This window comes from Phascolarctos cinereus, unplaced genomic scaffold (genome assembly GCF_003287225.1).
Source record: "Phascolarctos cinereus isolate Bilbo 61053 unplaced genomic scaffold, phaCin_HiC Scaffold_4;HRSCAF=312, whole genome shotgun sequence".
In the NCBI taxonomy this organism is placed as follows: domain Eukaryota; kingdom Metazoa; phylum Chordata; class Mammalia; order Diprotodontia; family Phascolarctidae; genus Phascolarctos; species Phascolarctos cinereus.
In genome coordinates, this window is record NW_027555847.1 from 82,907,843 (window position 1) to 82,921,142 (window position 13,300).

The 13,300-nt window shown below is 51.1% G+C and overlaps 2 protein-coding genes across 2 annotated transcripts in view; one reads left to right on the forward strand and one right to left on the reverse strand.

The window, feature by feature from the left end:
• The window catches only part of NT5DC2 (5'-nucleotidase domain containing 2), a 32,182-nt gene extending 26,630 nt beyond the window's left edge, over window positions 1-5,552 (forward strand). The window contains exons 12-14 of the mRNA XM_020971473.2: window positions 66-206; window positions 623-687; window positions 1,645-5,552. Coding sequence (XP_020827132.1) covers window positions 66-206; window positions 623-687; window positions 1,645-2,068 — 630 coding nt within the window. The 3' untranslated portion in view covers window positions 2,069-5,552. The remainder of the gene's footprint in view (window positions 1-65; window positions 207-622; window positions 688-1,644) is intronic.
• The window catches only part of STAB1 (stabilin 1), a 61,048-nt gene continuing 49,984 nt past the window's right edge, over window positions 2,237-13,300 (reverse strand). The window contains 16 exon segments of the mRNA XM_020971472.2: window positions 2,237-3,235; window positions 3,484-3,597; window positions 3,825-3,965; window positions 4,545-4,652; window positions 5,815-5,961; window positions 6,170-6,289; window positions 6,507-6,616; window positions 6,724-6,889; window positions 7,113-7,246; window positions 7,341-7,464; window positions 7,467-7,487; window positions 7,877-7,936; window positions 7,938-8,071; window positions 8,585-8,692; window positions 11,075-11,179; window positions 11,717-11,866. Coding sequence (XP_020827131.1) covers window positions 3,179-3,235; window positions 3,484-3,597; window positions 3,825-3,965; window positions 4,545-4,652; window positions 5,815-5,961; window positions 6,170-6,289; window positions 6,507-6,616; window positions 6,724-6,889; window positions 7,113-7,246; window positions 7,341-7,464; window positions 7,467-7,487; window positions 7,877-7,936; window positions 7,938-8,071; window positions 8,585-8,692; window positions 11,075-11,179; window positions 11,717-11,866 — 1,799 coding nt within the window. The 3' untranslated portion in view covers window positions 2,237-3,178.

Here is a 13,300-nt window from a genome sequence, read left to right on the forward strand (position 1 = left end):
CTCCTGGCCATAGCTACCCCCATTTTTGCCTCCCTCTCTCCCTTCCTTCTGCCATCACCGCCCAGGACCTCATGCTGCGCCATGGTTGGAGGACAGGCGCCATCATTCCTGAACTGGAGCGAGAGATCAACACCATCAATACGGAGCAGTACATGCACTCGCTGACGTGGCAGCAGGCCCTTACTGGGCTCCTGGAAAGGATGCAGGTATCAGCGTGGGCATGAGTGATGGGGGCTGACTCTAAATCCATCCTGATATACTCTGCCACTTCCTGAGAACCCCCACCAGCAGGATTGGGCATGAGCAGATTCACTGGATTACCTAGCCTGCCCTGAATTCATTTTTACCCTTTTCTATCTCGCTCCCCCACGCCCATTAGACTGTGAGGTACAGAGGACATGGATTCTGTTATTTGCTCGTCCTCTCTCTAGGACCTTGCACAGGGCAGGCAGGTGCTGAGCAAATGCTCATTGAGGTACTAAAACACCAAGCTCTGTCCCAGTGTGGACAGTAGACGTGATGAGACTACTGTCTCATCCTCCAGGACAAGGCCTCTTTTGCTCCTTGTTTTATGCCCCAGACCGGGCACCTCCTACTAATCCCTACAAACTTTCTTTCTTAGACCTACAGAGATGCTGAGTCAAGGCAGGTGCTAGCGGCCTGGATGAAAGAACGCCAAGAGATCAGGTGAGGGATTGGGTTGTGGGCAGGTCCCCCAGCTCAGCATCCTCTTCCTCCCTCCCTCGGTCATTAGGCAGTGAGAGAGCCCTTCCCCCCAGTGATATTCAGGAGGGAGAGGGGCAGAGAAGAATGGCAGCTTGAAGGATGATACTATTTGAGGGCTGGAAAGAACTAATCCGTGCAAACTTCTTGGAGGAGATGGCTTTGAGCCCATCACAACCTGAACCGGTAAACTTCATCTAGTCCAGGGAGGTGTAACTTCTTTGTGTCATAGACCCATTTCACAGGCTAAGTGGGGAACCTGTGGCCTCAAGGCTACATGTGGCCCTCTAGGTCTTCAGGTGCCACCCTTTGATTGGATTCAGTCACATGGCCACACTTGAGGACCTAGAAGGCCACAGGTGGCCTTGAGGTTCCCCACCCCTGGGCTAGATGATGCCTGTGGATCCCTTCTCAGAATAATGCATTTAAATGTGTGAAACACATAGAAATAAAAAAAGAGGAAATCAATTCTATTGAAATAGTTATTCAGGGGCAGCTAGGTGGCACAGTGGGTAGAGCACAGGCCCTGGAGGCAAGAGAACTGAGTTCAAGTACAGCCTCAGACAGAACACTTAACACTTACTAGCTCTGTGACCCTGGGCAAGTCACTTAACCCCAATTGCGTGGGTGGGGGGGAGGGGGGGAGGAACCCCTGAGCTAGTCAAGATTGTTCCTTTTGCAGACAGACTGAGGCCCAGGCAAGGGGACAAGCCTAGAGAGGCAGGGGCTTGCCCAGGCCATGCAGCGAAGCTGAGATGAGGGAGGGGCCTGGACCCGGGAGGTGGGCTGTGTATTGAGCACGGAAGAGGCAGAAGGGAGGGGTCCCGGGCCTGGGAGGTGGGCAGCTTGTCGCACATGGAGGAGGCCGGAGGAAGCAGGCTTGTGACTACGCTGCCGCCGGGCCCCGGGGCACTCTCCCAGGTCTATCACCAAGAACCTCTTCAACCCCCCGGTTCGGAAGCATCTTCCGCACCTTCCACAACCCCACGTACTTCTCTCGGAGGCTCGTGCGCTTCTCGGACCTGTACATGGCCTCCCTGAGCTGCCTGCTGAACTACAGCATCGACTTCACCTTCTACCCCCGCCGCATGCCGCTGCAGCACGAGGCCCCGCTCTGGATGGACCAGCTGTGCACGGGCTGCATGAAGACGCCCTTCCTGGAGGAGATGGTGCACATTCGCTGAGGCTCCCCCGGAGGTGCGAGGCTTGCAGAGAAGTGTCCCGCCCTGGTCCGGCTGCACGGAAGGTCCTGCGGCAGGGACCAGCTTCTTCACCACTGGGAGCCAGGCTCGTGGGGTGGGCTCTTAGAGCGCAGAGCGTCACCCAGCCATCGCCCTACCTGTAGACATTCTGTGTAGTTCCTAGCTAGGCCTAGGGGCTGCTTCAGCCCTGGCTAGAGGAAAGTGACCCACTCAGAGGGGGCATACCAGAGAATTGAGCATGCCTGGTAGGTTCACAAGATCACTCTCCCCTGAGTGAAATCCCCCCGGGAAGAACAGGACAGAAAGCAGGCTGCACACAAGAACTTTATTTTTTGAGTGACGTGAGTCTTCAAAGGCACCCCACCCCATCTGAGGTACCGCAGCCCCGGTGGGCTGAATCGTGCAAGTGGCCCCTCCCCTGTGGGGCAGAGACCCAGGTCAGTGCCCCTCTCTGTCCCGAGGGATAGTGGGGAGGGGGAGGGGATGAAACACACACTGATACTTTTGCAGGATGGGGCCAGAATTGCACTCTGGCTGGTTCCCAAATACAAGAGAAGAAAGAACCACGGCTCATGCCTAAAGGTCCAGGGGGAAAGGAGCTGGCGCCAGCCTTTAGAGGCCACTGCTTCCATCCATCTACTAGAGGTGTTGCAGGAGCTGCTCAGGGCCTGGGGGTGGGACGGAGGGGATGGGGGGCATCCAGCAGGGGGAGCACCCTTTCCGTGTAGCCAAGAGTCCTCGCAGAAGACAAATAAAAAGTGACTGTTGTACACTTGCTGGTTGGGAGCTCCAGTGACGGCTGCTTAGTGCTTATGCCTCCTGGCTGACATAGGTCCAGGACCTCTAGCCAAGGACAGACCTGAGAGTGGAGAGCCCCTCATCCTCCCACCCCAGGCCTCCTCATCCAGGGACGTTTCCAGCAAAAAAAATCCCCTAGGAAAGTTTGAGTCAGAGCTGGACCTTAACATATAAGGAGGTGGTGGAGTGTGAGAGAGAGCGAGAGAGATGTAGGGGGCAAAATCTGGGTGCCTGGGCCAACTGTAGTCCCAGTAGGCTACATGTCTCCTGCAGGCTTGCTTTTGGCCCTGGCCTCTGCAGGAAGGGGCTGTGCAAATAAGGGTGATGCACCCCTCTTCTGTTGGGCTCACTGAGGCCCATGTAAACATCTATTGGGGATGGGGTAGTGGTGGGTGGGTAGAGCTGGGTATGGTGAAGAGCCTGATCTAGGGCCCACCACTCCTCCCAGGCCCTGATTACTCCTCTTCAAGGATTCGGTGGGTGTCCTCGAACTCCTTCTCAAGTAATGAGTCCTAGGAAGGAAATTGGAGCAGGTCAGGTTTTCTAAGGGGCTCCTTGGCCATGAGGCTAGTGGCCCCCAAATTCAAGGTGCCATCTCTCACTGTCTAAGTCAAGAATAAGGTCAAGGGGGACACAGGCAGACAGTCTGCAAGAAGGGAGGCTTGGCCATTCACATTCTCTCTGAACAGCTACAGGCAGCCGCAATACTACCCTCTTTCCTGCCCTCCCTGCCTTCCTCAGGCCAGCTGCTGCTACTTACATCAAAGGGCTCATAGAAGGTGTCATGGCCATCAAAAGTGGGGTTGGGTACAGAGAAAAGGGGTGGACTAGGTCCTTCTTGCCAAGGTGAGAAGTCATCTTCATCATCTTCAGCCTAGAAGTAAAGGCAGGCTGGGAGCTGGTGGCAGACCAGAGTGGAGGTGGGGAGGGAGGAGCAGATAAAGGGTGTGGGAATATCCTCTAGGAAAACAGACAGAAGCTAAGAAGCAGGACAGGGTGAGGAAGGAGGGAAGGGGAGGTGGAGAAGTCTTAAAGGGGGAGCAGGGTTCAGGGCCTTCCTCCCTTGACAGTTCTGCCCCAACCCATTCCCTTCCCATCTACCTTGAAATAGTGGAACTGGAATCCTTGGCCCTTGATTTTGTAGTGGAAAACTAGGGCTACCAATCCCAAAACCAGCCCTACCCCCACTGCAGTGGATGTGCCAACTGCTGCAGAAGAGGAGATCCTTGCCAACGTAGCTGCCTGCAGAGAGAGTAGAGCAGCCCATTGGTGTGAATACTCAGGGTGGCGCTGCTGGCCAGCCCAGGCTCCCGCCCTTGCACATCCCCTCCAGGGTGCTGGATGCAGGAAGAGGAGTCACAGAATTTTAGACCTAGAAGTGACCTCAGCAGACATCTAGTCCAACCAGTGGTCATCTTCTCAAAAACTTCCCAGCAAAAGCACCCTCTCCCAAGGCAGCCCAATGCCACTAACTATTGGAGAGTTTTTCCTTAAAATAAGCCTAAATTTTCCTCCCACGGTTGCTTCTGATTCTTCCAGCTGGGACAGATGAGAATATGCCTAATCTCTCTTTCATCAGACAGCCCTTAAAATACTGGAAGACAGCCATCCTGCCTCCCCTCCCCTCAAGCTAGCCCCAAATCCCCAGGCTAACCCCAGTTCCATCAACCGATCCTTGTATGCTTGGACTCAAGTCATTCAGTAGCCTGGCTACTCTCAAACTCCTTTGTCAGGGTCCCTCCCATAGCACCACTGACCCCAGTACTCCAGATTGTTAACTAGCTCCACCCCAGACCTTTGCTGAACCAAAGGGGGACTCACCGGCTCCGGGGGCACAGTGAGGGGGCTCTCGATGGCATGGATAATGCCATTGAAGGCAATGATGTCCCATTCCACAATAGCACTGACTCTCACCACATCAGGACCCTCCTGAATGGGAAAAGGGGAGACTCCTAGCATTACTTACCGGCCCAATTTAGCTGTGGCCGATCTGACACTGGACTAGGAGCCACTCCCTCGGCCACAAGTGAATAGTTAACCCAACAACAGCAAGGCCAGTCCACTAGGAAAAGTCGTTTGCCAAGTGGACCCAGACCTAAATTGTGTGCCTAAGTTAGAAGAGATGGCTCTTCCGTGACTGGGGGACAGGAGGTTGGCATGTGTCTCCTGTGGATTGGCTGCTGTGAGCTTTCAGGGTGGCTTTGTTCTGGTGTGGTTCATGGACTGCAGCTGGGCAGGAGAGTTGGGAGGAAGTGGGCAGAGCCTTGCTAAGTAAAGGGCTTGATGCTGCCCAATCCCTGGAAGTTGGTAAAAGAAGCAGCAATAAGTGGACATAGACAGGAGGTGGGTCAATGTGCTGCCTCTGGGAAGAGGCTCCTGAAGCAATCTGAGAGGGTCCTGTCTGGAGGCCAGGCCAGACACCAGCAAGATGGGAGAGGAGCCATTTACCATAGGCTGTGGCCAGCTGAGGGATAGCTTAGGGTAAGGGTGTCTAACCTTTTTTGGTCCCTGTACCCTTTGGCTTTATAGTAAACCTTTCCCTAGGCCCTATTGAACATGAAAGGAAATAGATTCTAGAGTATAGCATGTAAATTGTATAAGAAAATAAACAGATTAATTTCAGAAAGATAAAATAGTTATTTACCAAATATTCTCTATCCCTCTCAATCAGCTTCTCTTCCCCCCAAGGTGGGGGTGGTACACAAACCATAGACTGGGAACCCTGAACTTGGGGTGAGAGTCCATAGGTCTGTAAGGCAGTGACTCTGTTTCCTCTGTTTGTTTTAACCTTATTTCTTTAAGTGAGAATAAACTCCTTTTTAAAATGCAGTTTCAGTCTAAAGATGCATTAAGACAGAGATTCTAAACCCACTCCCCTAGAGGTCCATGTACAGATTTCTGCCCCAGGTGAGAAGGGCTTGGCTAGTCACTCCTGCTCTTCAGGGCCCGGATTCCTACCTGGAGGTCGCTCAGAGTCATCTGAGTCTACTGCAGACAAGGAATTAAGGGCTAGGTCTTACAGACGGAAGCAGAGGGGACAGAGGGCAAGAGAGGGCATAGGGAGGTGAGTTGGCTGTCCTAGAGGCCTTACCTTGAAGACGGTACTATTCCCAGCAGAGGAGTTGCTGATGAAAAGCTGGTGGCCTGAGTGGGCAGGAAGGATGGTGCTCTGGCTGAGGTTCAGGCTCAGAAAGGTGACGTTAGAAGCATGGAGTTCCAAGTCCTTCCAGCTCAGAGTCTGGGGGCAAAACCATCATCACCCTTCTTCCCAGTGGCATGCTTTTATGGCTACATCCCCCCTCCCCACTCACGTCATCTATGACCATTACATCCAACCTTCTACCTCAGAAATGTCAGAATATCTAGGGCACTGATCCTTCTTCTCTACTCCCCGTGGGGGGGACACCACCCTGGTGCTGGGGAGAAGTAAGGCAGCCCCTACTCACCACATTGTCCTCAAACCCAGAGTTGATGGGGACAAAGAGTGTCTTGAAGGTCAGCTCATCAGATAGGAAGCCAAGGAACTCTAGACCATGCTGCGTGGTGTTGGCATAATCCAGCAGTAACTGGGGGAAGTGGAGCAGGAAGGAAAGTATAAGGGGATGAGGCCTCATAGGACAAACCACCTATCTCTCCGCCTCCCATCCTTGACTAAGGTAGCCCATCTTGACCTCAAAGACCTCTAGGGAGGAAAGCAACAGCCTCCGTCAGTCATCTCAGCCCAGAACCTGCAAGCCTGCATCCCCAACCCCACTTGGTTCAACATCTTCCCATCCCACAAACCCCATAGAAGGTGGAGAAGTTGGCATTGGCAGCCAGGACGTCCAGCAGCTTTCCATTACAGACTGTGTCCCCATCACCCACAAAGCCATCCCGGCATTGGCACATCACATCTGCATGGGGGATGGGAAAGATAAACACTGAAAAAAAATCCTGCAAGAGCCACCTGCGCCTCACCCACCCCTGGAGTCAGGCTGGCAGAGAGCCCGTGCCCCCTCACCATGCACGCGGTAGCAGTAGGCATCCCAGCACTCAGTGAAGTTGCTCTGGGCTCCATGGACAACAATGCCCACGTGACTGCTGTCACAGCCGGTACTAGGGTAGACACTGGGGTAGGCAACTGTGCCATTTGATAACCAGCCCATCAAGCACAGGTGGAAACCAAGCTGGAGAATTTGGTAAGTGAGGAAGGGAAGAAGCTGTCCTGGGCCAAAACCAGATACTCCCCAGCCGCCTTCAGAACACAGCCCTGCTCAGATCCAGGGACAGCTCACCTCCTTGAAGGATCATCCTGGCCCCCGAGGCCCACCCCCCGAGATTTTTCCACCAGGCTGACCACAACCACTGTCCCCCTGTCTATACCCTAAGCCTTGCCCCCGTCCCCTTCACCTGCTGAGCTGCTGAGAGCTGGTCCAAGGAAGCTAAGACAGCACCCTGGGCCTTGCACTGCTCCTCTGCCTCCCTGAAGGTCAGTTTGTACTTGCCCTCCTGAGATTGTAGGTGGAACACTCCAGCCCTTTTCTCTATAGACAGAAGGCCACAGGTCAGAAAACTGGGCCAGGAAGGGGGAGATGAGTAAGATCCAAGGATATGAGGGGCAGGAGAGGAAGCTGTGACCTTGGAAGTGCAGGTCAGTGCAGATGGCCTCTGGGTGGCAGGGCCCAGGAGTCTCTAGGCATCGATCCTCGGGGGGCACGGCCTCCACCAGGCACTGCAGTCCATTCCCCACATAGCCAGCTCGGGGCACTCACAGCGGCGGGTGTTCTACGGGGACACCAATGGCCTTAATATCCCATCAATCCTCAGACCTCCCCAAGACACCTCTTACTGCCTCTCTGCTTCCAAAAGACCAGAGAGAGAGAGAGAGACCAGCAAGGGGCAGAAGGCTGGGCCAGCCCAGCCAAGGGAAGAAATGAAAGAAGGGTGAGAACCGTTTAGGGAGGCTTGGCAGAAGCTGCTTCTGAGGACTGGAACCTATCATCAGGCCTTCTCTCCTTTTCCTCTCAACAGCTCACGGGAAGGACTGGAGCTGGGACAGGAGGCTCGATCTAGGACCAGGGCTACAGAAGGGGAGCTGGGCTGGGGTTAAGGCTGGGGCGGGGGTGGGGGAGTGCCTGCAGCCAGGACCACAATCAGAACCTAGAGCCACTCACTGGGCCGGTGCTAATGCATTCGGCATGCTCACTACAGCCTCCATTCTGCCCATCTGCGCAGCGGTCCCGGGGCCTGACAGAACACTCCATCACCTTCGTAGTCAGGGTGGCAAGTACAGGTCACAACTACACCCTGTTGGCTGCAGGTGGCATGCTGGCTGCAGCCTCCCTGTCCATTCTGGCAGTGGTCAATTACTGGAAAAGGCAGGGGGACCATCCCAGAGTAAATAAACATAGCATCATCCCAGCCACCACTAGCCCGGGATGCTTCTCCACTCAGGGAGCCCTAGGACCACTTCCTCCAGGAAGCCCTCCCTGACTACTCCAGCTCATATTGAAAACCTGTAGCACTTTTAGCTTGAAAAAAAATTGAGCCCTTAGTTATAGAGGGTGTCCCAAAAGTTTTAGTTCAGTTTTAAGAGCTTAAAAGTGCACTACAACTTTTGGGACAGCCTATAAATGTGCAATCTGGTCATGTGCTGGTCCCTGAGTATGAAACTTCCCTCAGTCATAATGTGAGTTCCCCAAGGGCAGGTACCTGGACTGACCCTTCCTTTGTCTTACCCAAACTGTGAACTCTCTATTGGAAAGACTTTGGTCTATTTCCTCCTCCTTGTCTAGGGTGGCAAGGCCTGATGTAAACCGGGGCGGGCTCACGTGACCCCTTCCCTACTCCCAGGGCCACAACTGGGGAAGGGTTCCACCTACCTGTGCATTTATGGCCGTCCCCCTCATAATCCAGGTTGCATTCACAGATGTTGTCCTTTCGGCATACAGCGTGGACATCGCAGGGTGGGGAGCACACGGGCTGAACATCTGCCTCCCCCCAGTTAGAGGTAGCATCAGTCACCTGGGTCCCAGTTTCCCAGATCCCTCCCTGCTTCCACTATCCAGACAGTTTCAGTCACCATCCCTGTACCTTCACCATGGCCTCTGCCCCCAAGACTCCAGATCTGGACCCTCCTAGAAGGGAATGTCTAATGCAGAAGCTTTGGGAATGGAATGATCGCTAGACTGAATCCTCTCTGGGCTCTGGGGAATCACTGGGCCAGCCCAATAGCCTTCAGGCACTGCTACTCCGGACTGGGGAGAATCTTGTTCTCGCCAAGGCAGCTCTGTCTTGATAGCTGTAAAACTCATTTCCCTTGTGAATAAACCCCAGGTAATAGGGCCTGGAGGTGTTGGGGGGGAGGGGCATCAGCCGAGGGAAAGAAGAGAAAGAAAGGATAGAGAGAATGGTACCTGCTACCAAGACACTGAGATAAGGTGGCAGTGGCAGAAGGGTTAGGCCAGCTCAGAAGCCATGAAGGTTGTTGAGGTGAGAAAACGAGTCCAAAGCCAGGCCAGAGATGGGTGTAGATTTAGCACAGAGGAAGACAAACTGGACAGACCTTGCCTGACTCGATCCTTTGTGCTTCTCATTTATCCCCATTACAGATAACATTTGTTCTTGGTTTTAGATACAACTTATCATTTTAAGAAAGGCTTCATTTATTCCTATGCTTGCTGGTGTTTTTTAATAGGAATGGGTATTGTATTTTGCCAAAAGCTTTTTCTGCATCAGTTGATATAATCATATGATTTTTGTTGTTTTTGTTATTGATATGGTCAGTTATGCTGCTGGTTTTCCTAATATTGAACCAGCCCTGCATTCCTGGTATAAATCTCACCTGGTCAGAGTTCATGATCCTTATGATATATTATTTAATCTCCTTACTAATACTTTGTTTAAAATTTTTTGCATTAAATATTGGGAAATTGGTCTAAATTTTTCTTTCTCTGTTTTTGCTCTCCCTGGTTTAGGTATCAAAATCCCATTTGTATCATAGAAAGAATTTAGTAGAATTCCTTTACCTATTTTTTTCCCAAACCATTTATATAGTATTGGAATTTGTTGCTCTTTAAATGTTTGGTAAAATTTGCTTGTAAATCCATCTGGTCCTGGGGATTCTTTACTTAAGGAGTTCATTTATGGCTTGTTCAGTTTCTTTTTCTAAGATGGGGTTAATATGTATTCTATTTCCTCTTCCATTAATTTAGGCAATTTATATTTTCATAAATATCCATCCATTTCATTTAGATTGCCAGTTTTATTGGCATATAATCAGGCAAAGTAGCTCCTAATATTATTGCTTTAGTTTCATCTTCATTGGTGGTGCATTCACCATTTTCATTTTTGATAGTGGTAATTTGGTTTTCTTCTCAATCAAATGGTTTATCAATTTTATTGTTTTATTTTCATAAAAAAGGTTCCTATACTGGCTTAATTTTTTTTAACTTTCAATTTTATTAATCTATCCTTAGATTTCCAGGATTTCTGTTTTGGTGTTTAATTGGGGATTTTTAATTTGCCCTTGTACGTCTCCCACTCTATGCTACAGCTATCTGTGTGTGCTTCCTTTCCCTATTAAAGTTCAAATTCCCTGACAGCGGTATCTATGTTTTATTTATCTTTGTAGACCCTGCACCACCGTGCAAAGTCTTGCCTAAATTAAGCATTTAATAAATTCCTATTGAATGAATGGATGCGGGGTTTGGGGAATCGAGTGTCAAAGAGCTGTGGTCACCACCTAGGGCAGAATGTATAGAGTCTACACATACCTCTAGGACCTTAGCTCTAGCCTAAAGGAACCGCCAAGGGCCTGAGCTCTCCTTCCCCTAATCTGTTCCCCAATCCCCATAATTCACCAGGAAGTTTGGGGGCAGGGGGGACAATACCCCATGGAAGCATTCCTACATCATTCCTGGGGAACAACAAAAAATAAGTTTCCAAGATTCAGGCATGATCACTCGTGTGTAAACATGCTAAGGGTCTGAAAGCATGCACACATGTATAATTAAGAACTTGTGTATGTGTGCAAGTGTTCTCAGAGACATGTAGGCATGTGCCAGTGACTACGTCTATAAGGTAGGAAGTAAATCAGCATTTGCCTGCTATGTAAGCATCTTACAGACATTATCTCATCTGAGCCTCACAGCAACCCTGGGGGATAGGTACCATTGCTGCAACCATTTTACAGTTGAGGCAACTGAGGCAAACAGGTTAAGTGACTTCCCCAGGATCATGCAGCTGGTGTCTGAGGCTGGATTTGGCCTCAGGCCTTCCTGACTCCAGGCCCAGGACTCTATCTGCTCCACTATACCTCCATAATTATGGAACAAGAGCCTGTGGACACACACATGCACAGGGATACTCACCCAGCTTTATCTCACAGCGCCGTCCACTCCAACCCTCATTGCAGAAGCAAAAGCCAGAACCTGAGATGCCATCATCACACTGGCCGTGGTCTGTGCATTGACAAGCTGGGGGAACAGAGGGAGGGAGAGTCAGGGACTTGGCAAATATGTTATTGTCAGAAAACCTTCTTTATTACACCATTTCAATCTAACTTTATGTGACTAGAGATTGTTTGAACCCAGAATGTCACCCTGACCTCAGCAACTCTCCAGGCCTGCCAGAGATGGCCACAAGGAATTCTGGGTTCCCCCAGGGCCTGGATCTATCCCAAACGTTTATGCTTTGGGTCCACTCACCCAGGACTTGTTTTGGGCTCCCTGGGGTTTTGGCTTTTCCCAAATTTTATCGAATGCTTATATTTACTGTGTCTCAATCTGCCTTGCTCTCAAGCTGCCCTCTCTGTGTGTCTAAATCTTACATAATGTAAACCTAACAGGACCCGATGAAAGGGTGTCACACCTTTCCAACTCACTCGTCTCTACCAAACGACCTAATAAATTTCTTTCTAAGGCTGTTTCAGATTTTGGGGTTTGTTCTCGCAAACAACAGACTCTTCAGGGGTACTGAATGAAAGGAGGATACGAGTTGGGGAGAGGGCTCACCTTGACAGCGAGGGCCAAAGGCCCCTGCAGCACAAAGCTCACAGGCCGTCCCATTGAAGCCGCTGTTGCACCTACAGGCCCCTTTCCCTGTCATTCCGTCGCTGCACACTCCATTGCCATTACATGGGTTTTTTGGCCCCCCTGGGCATACTGCAAGCAAAGAGATGTCAGCCCTAGAACCCCAGGGTCCCTGCAGTCCATCCCAGGATTGCCCAAGAGGTTGGGGGTTGACACTGTGATACGAGGGAAGATGAGGTTGACCAGTGACTCTGGAATGAGTGGGTGGTATTGTAAGGTGGTATATGGTGGAAAGGGGCCTGGCCTTGGAGTCAGAGAAAATGGGTTCACAGTGGCTCCCAGTCTGCCTCTTATTAGCTGTTCAATCCTGAGCAAATTATTCCACCTCACTGGATTTCCCTATCTGCCAAGTGGGGGTCATATTGGTTGTGCTCTCTGCCCCATAGCTCTTGTCATGAAGCCAGATTCTCCCCCAGCCTCCCTCTGAGCTTCAGCCGTGTTCTTCTGACCCAGCACTGGCATCTCACTCTCAATGTGCCCTGAGCTGAACTCGCCGTTTCTCCTCTAAACCTGCCCCACTCCTTCCAATGTCCTGATTTCAGAGTTTGGTATCAGCGTCCTCCCAGATCCCTAACCCCCATATCTCCTTTCACTCCATCGTCTCCCTCGTTCCCGATCTCTGACCAGTTTGCCAAGGTGTCTCCCTCCCAGCCTCTCTCAAATGACAGACTTAGATCTGGAAGGCACCTCAGAGGCCATGTAATTCAATGTGTATTTTACAGATCAGGAAACTGAGTCACAGAGGGAAGTGACTTAGCCAAGGTCACAGAGGCCAGGATTTGAAACCAGGGCCTCTGACTCTAAATCCAGGAATCTTTCCGCTAAACCCAACTGTCTCCCAATACCCTTTTGCTCCATTCACACGGACATCACTCTCCTTAGGGATATATGGTGTCATTATCGAGGCTAAATGGCCCAAAGAAAAGCCAGGGACTTGGTTAACAACTTAGAACCAGAAGGTGGAATCAGCCTAGGAGCTGGCCTCTGACATTTGCTTGCTGTGTGACCCTGGGCAAGCCACTTCACTGTTGTCTGCCTCAGTTTCTTCATCTGTAAAATGGGAATAATGATAGCACTTGCCTCCCAAAGTTGTCGTGAGGATAAAATGAGATGATATTTGTAAAGCACTTTGCACAGTGCCTGGCACGTAGCATGTGCTATGTAAACGTTAGCTAGGATGGTGACAATAACGATGATGGAACGTAGCGAGCATTTTACAGATGTGAAAATGGAGTTTGGAAAGAGGAGATGTAAACAGCTACCAAGCGGAAGAGCCAAGATTTTAATCCAGATCCCTTCACTGCAAAGCCAGGGATCTTGTCACGCTCACCGCCAGCTTAGGGTAGGAACATTCTTCCAAAAAATGGAGCAGGACAGAAACTTAGTGCATGTGGGGAGACTTTAGGACCAGTGGGCCCCACATTCAGAGAGTAGGAAGGGGAAGATGGTTCTGGATGGGACACAGGATCCCCCCAGATTTTGCCTAACCCTAACCCTGAAGCATCC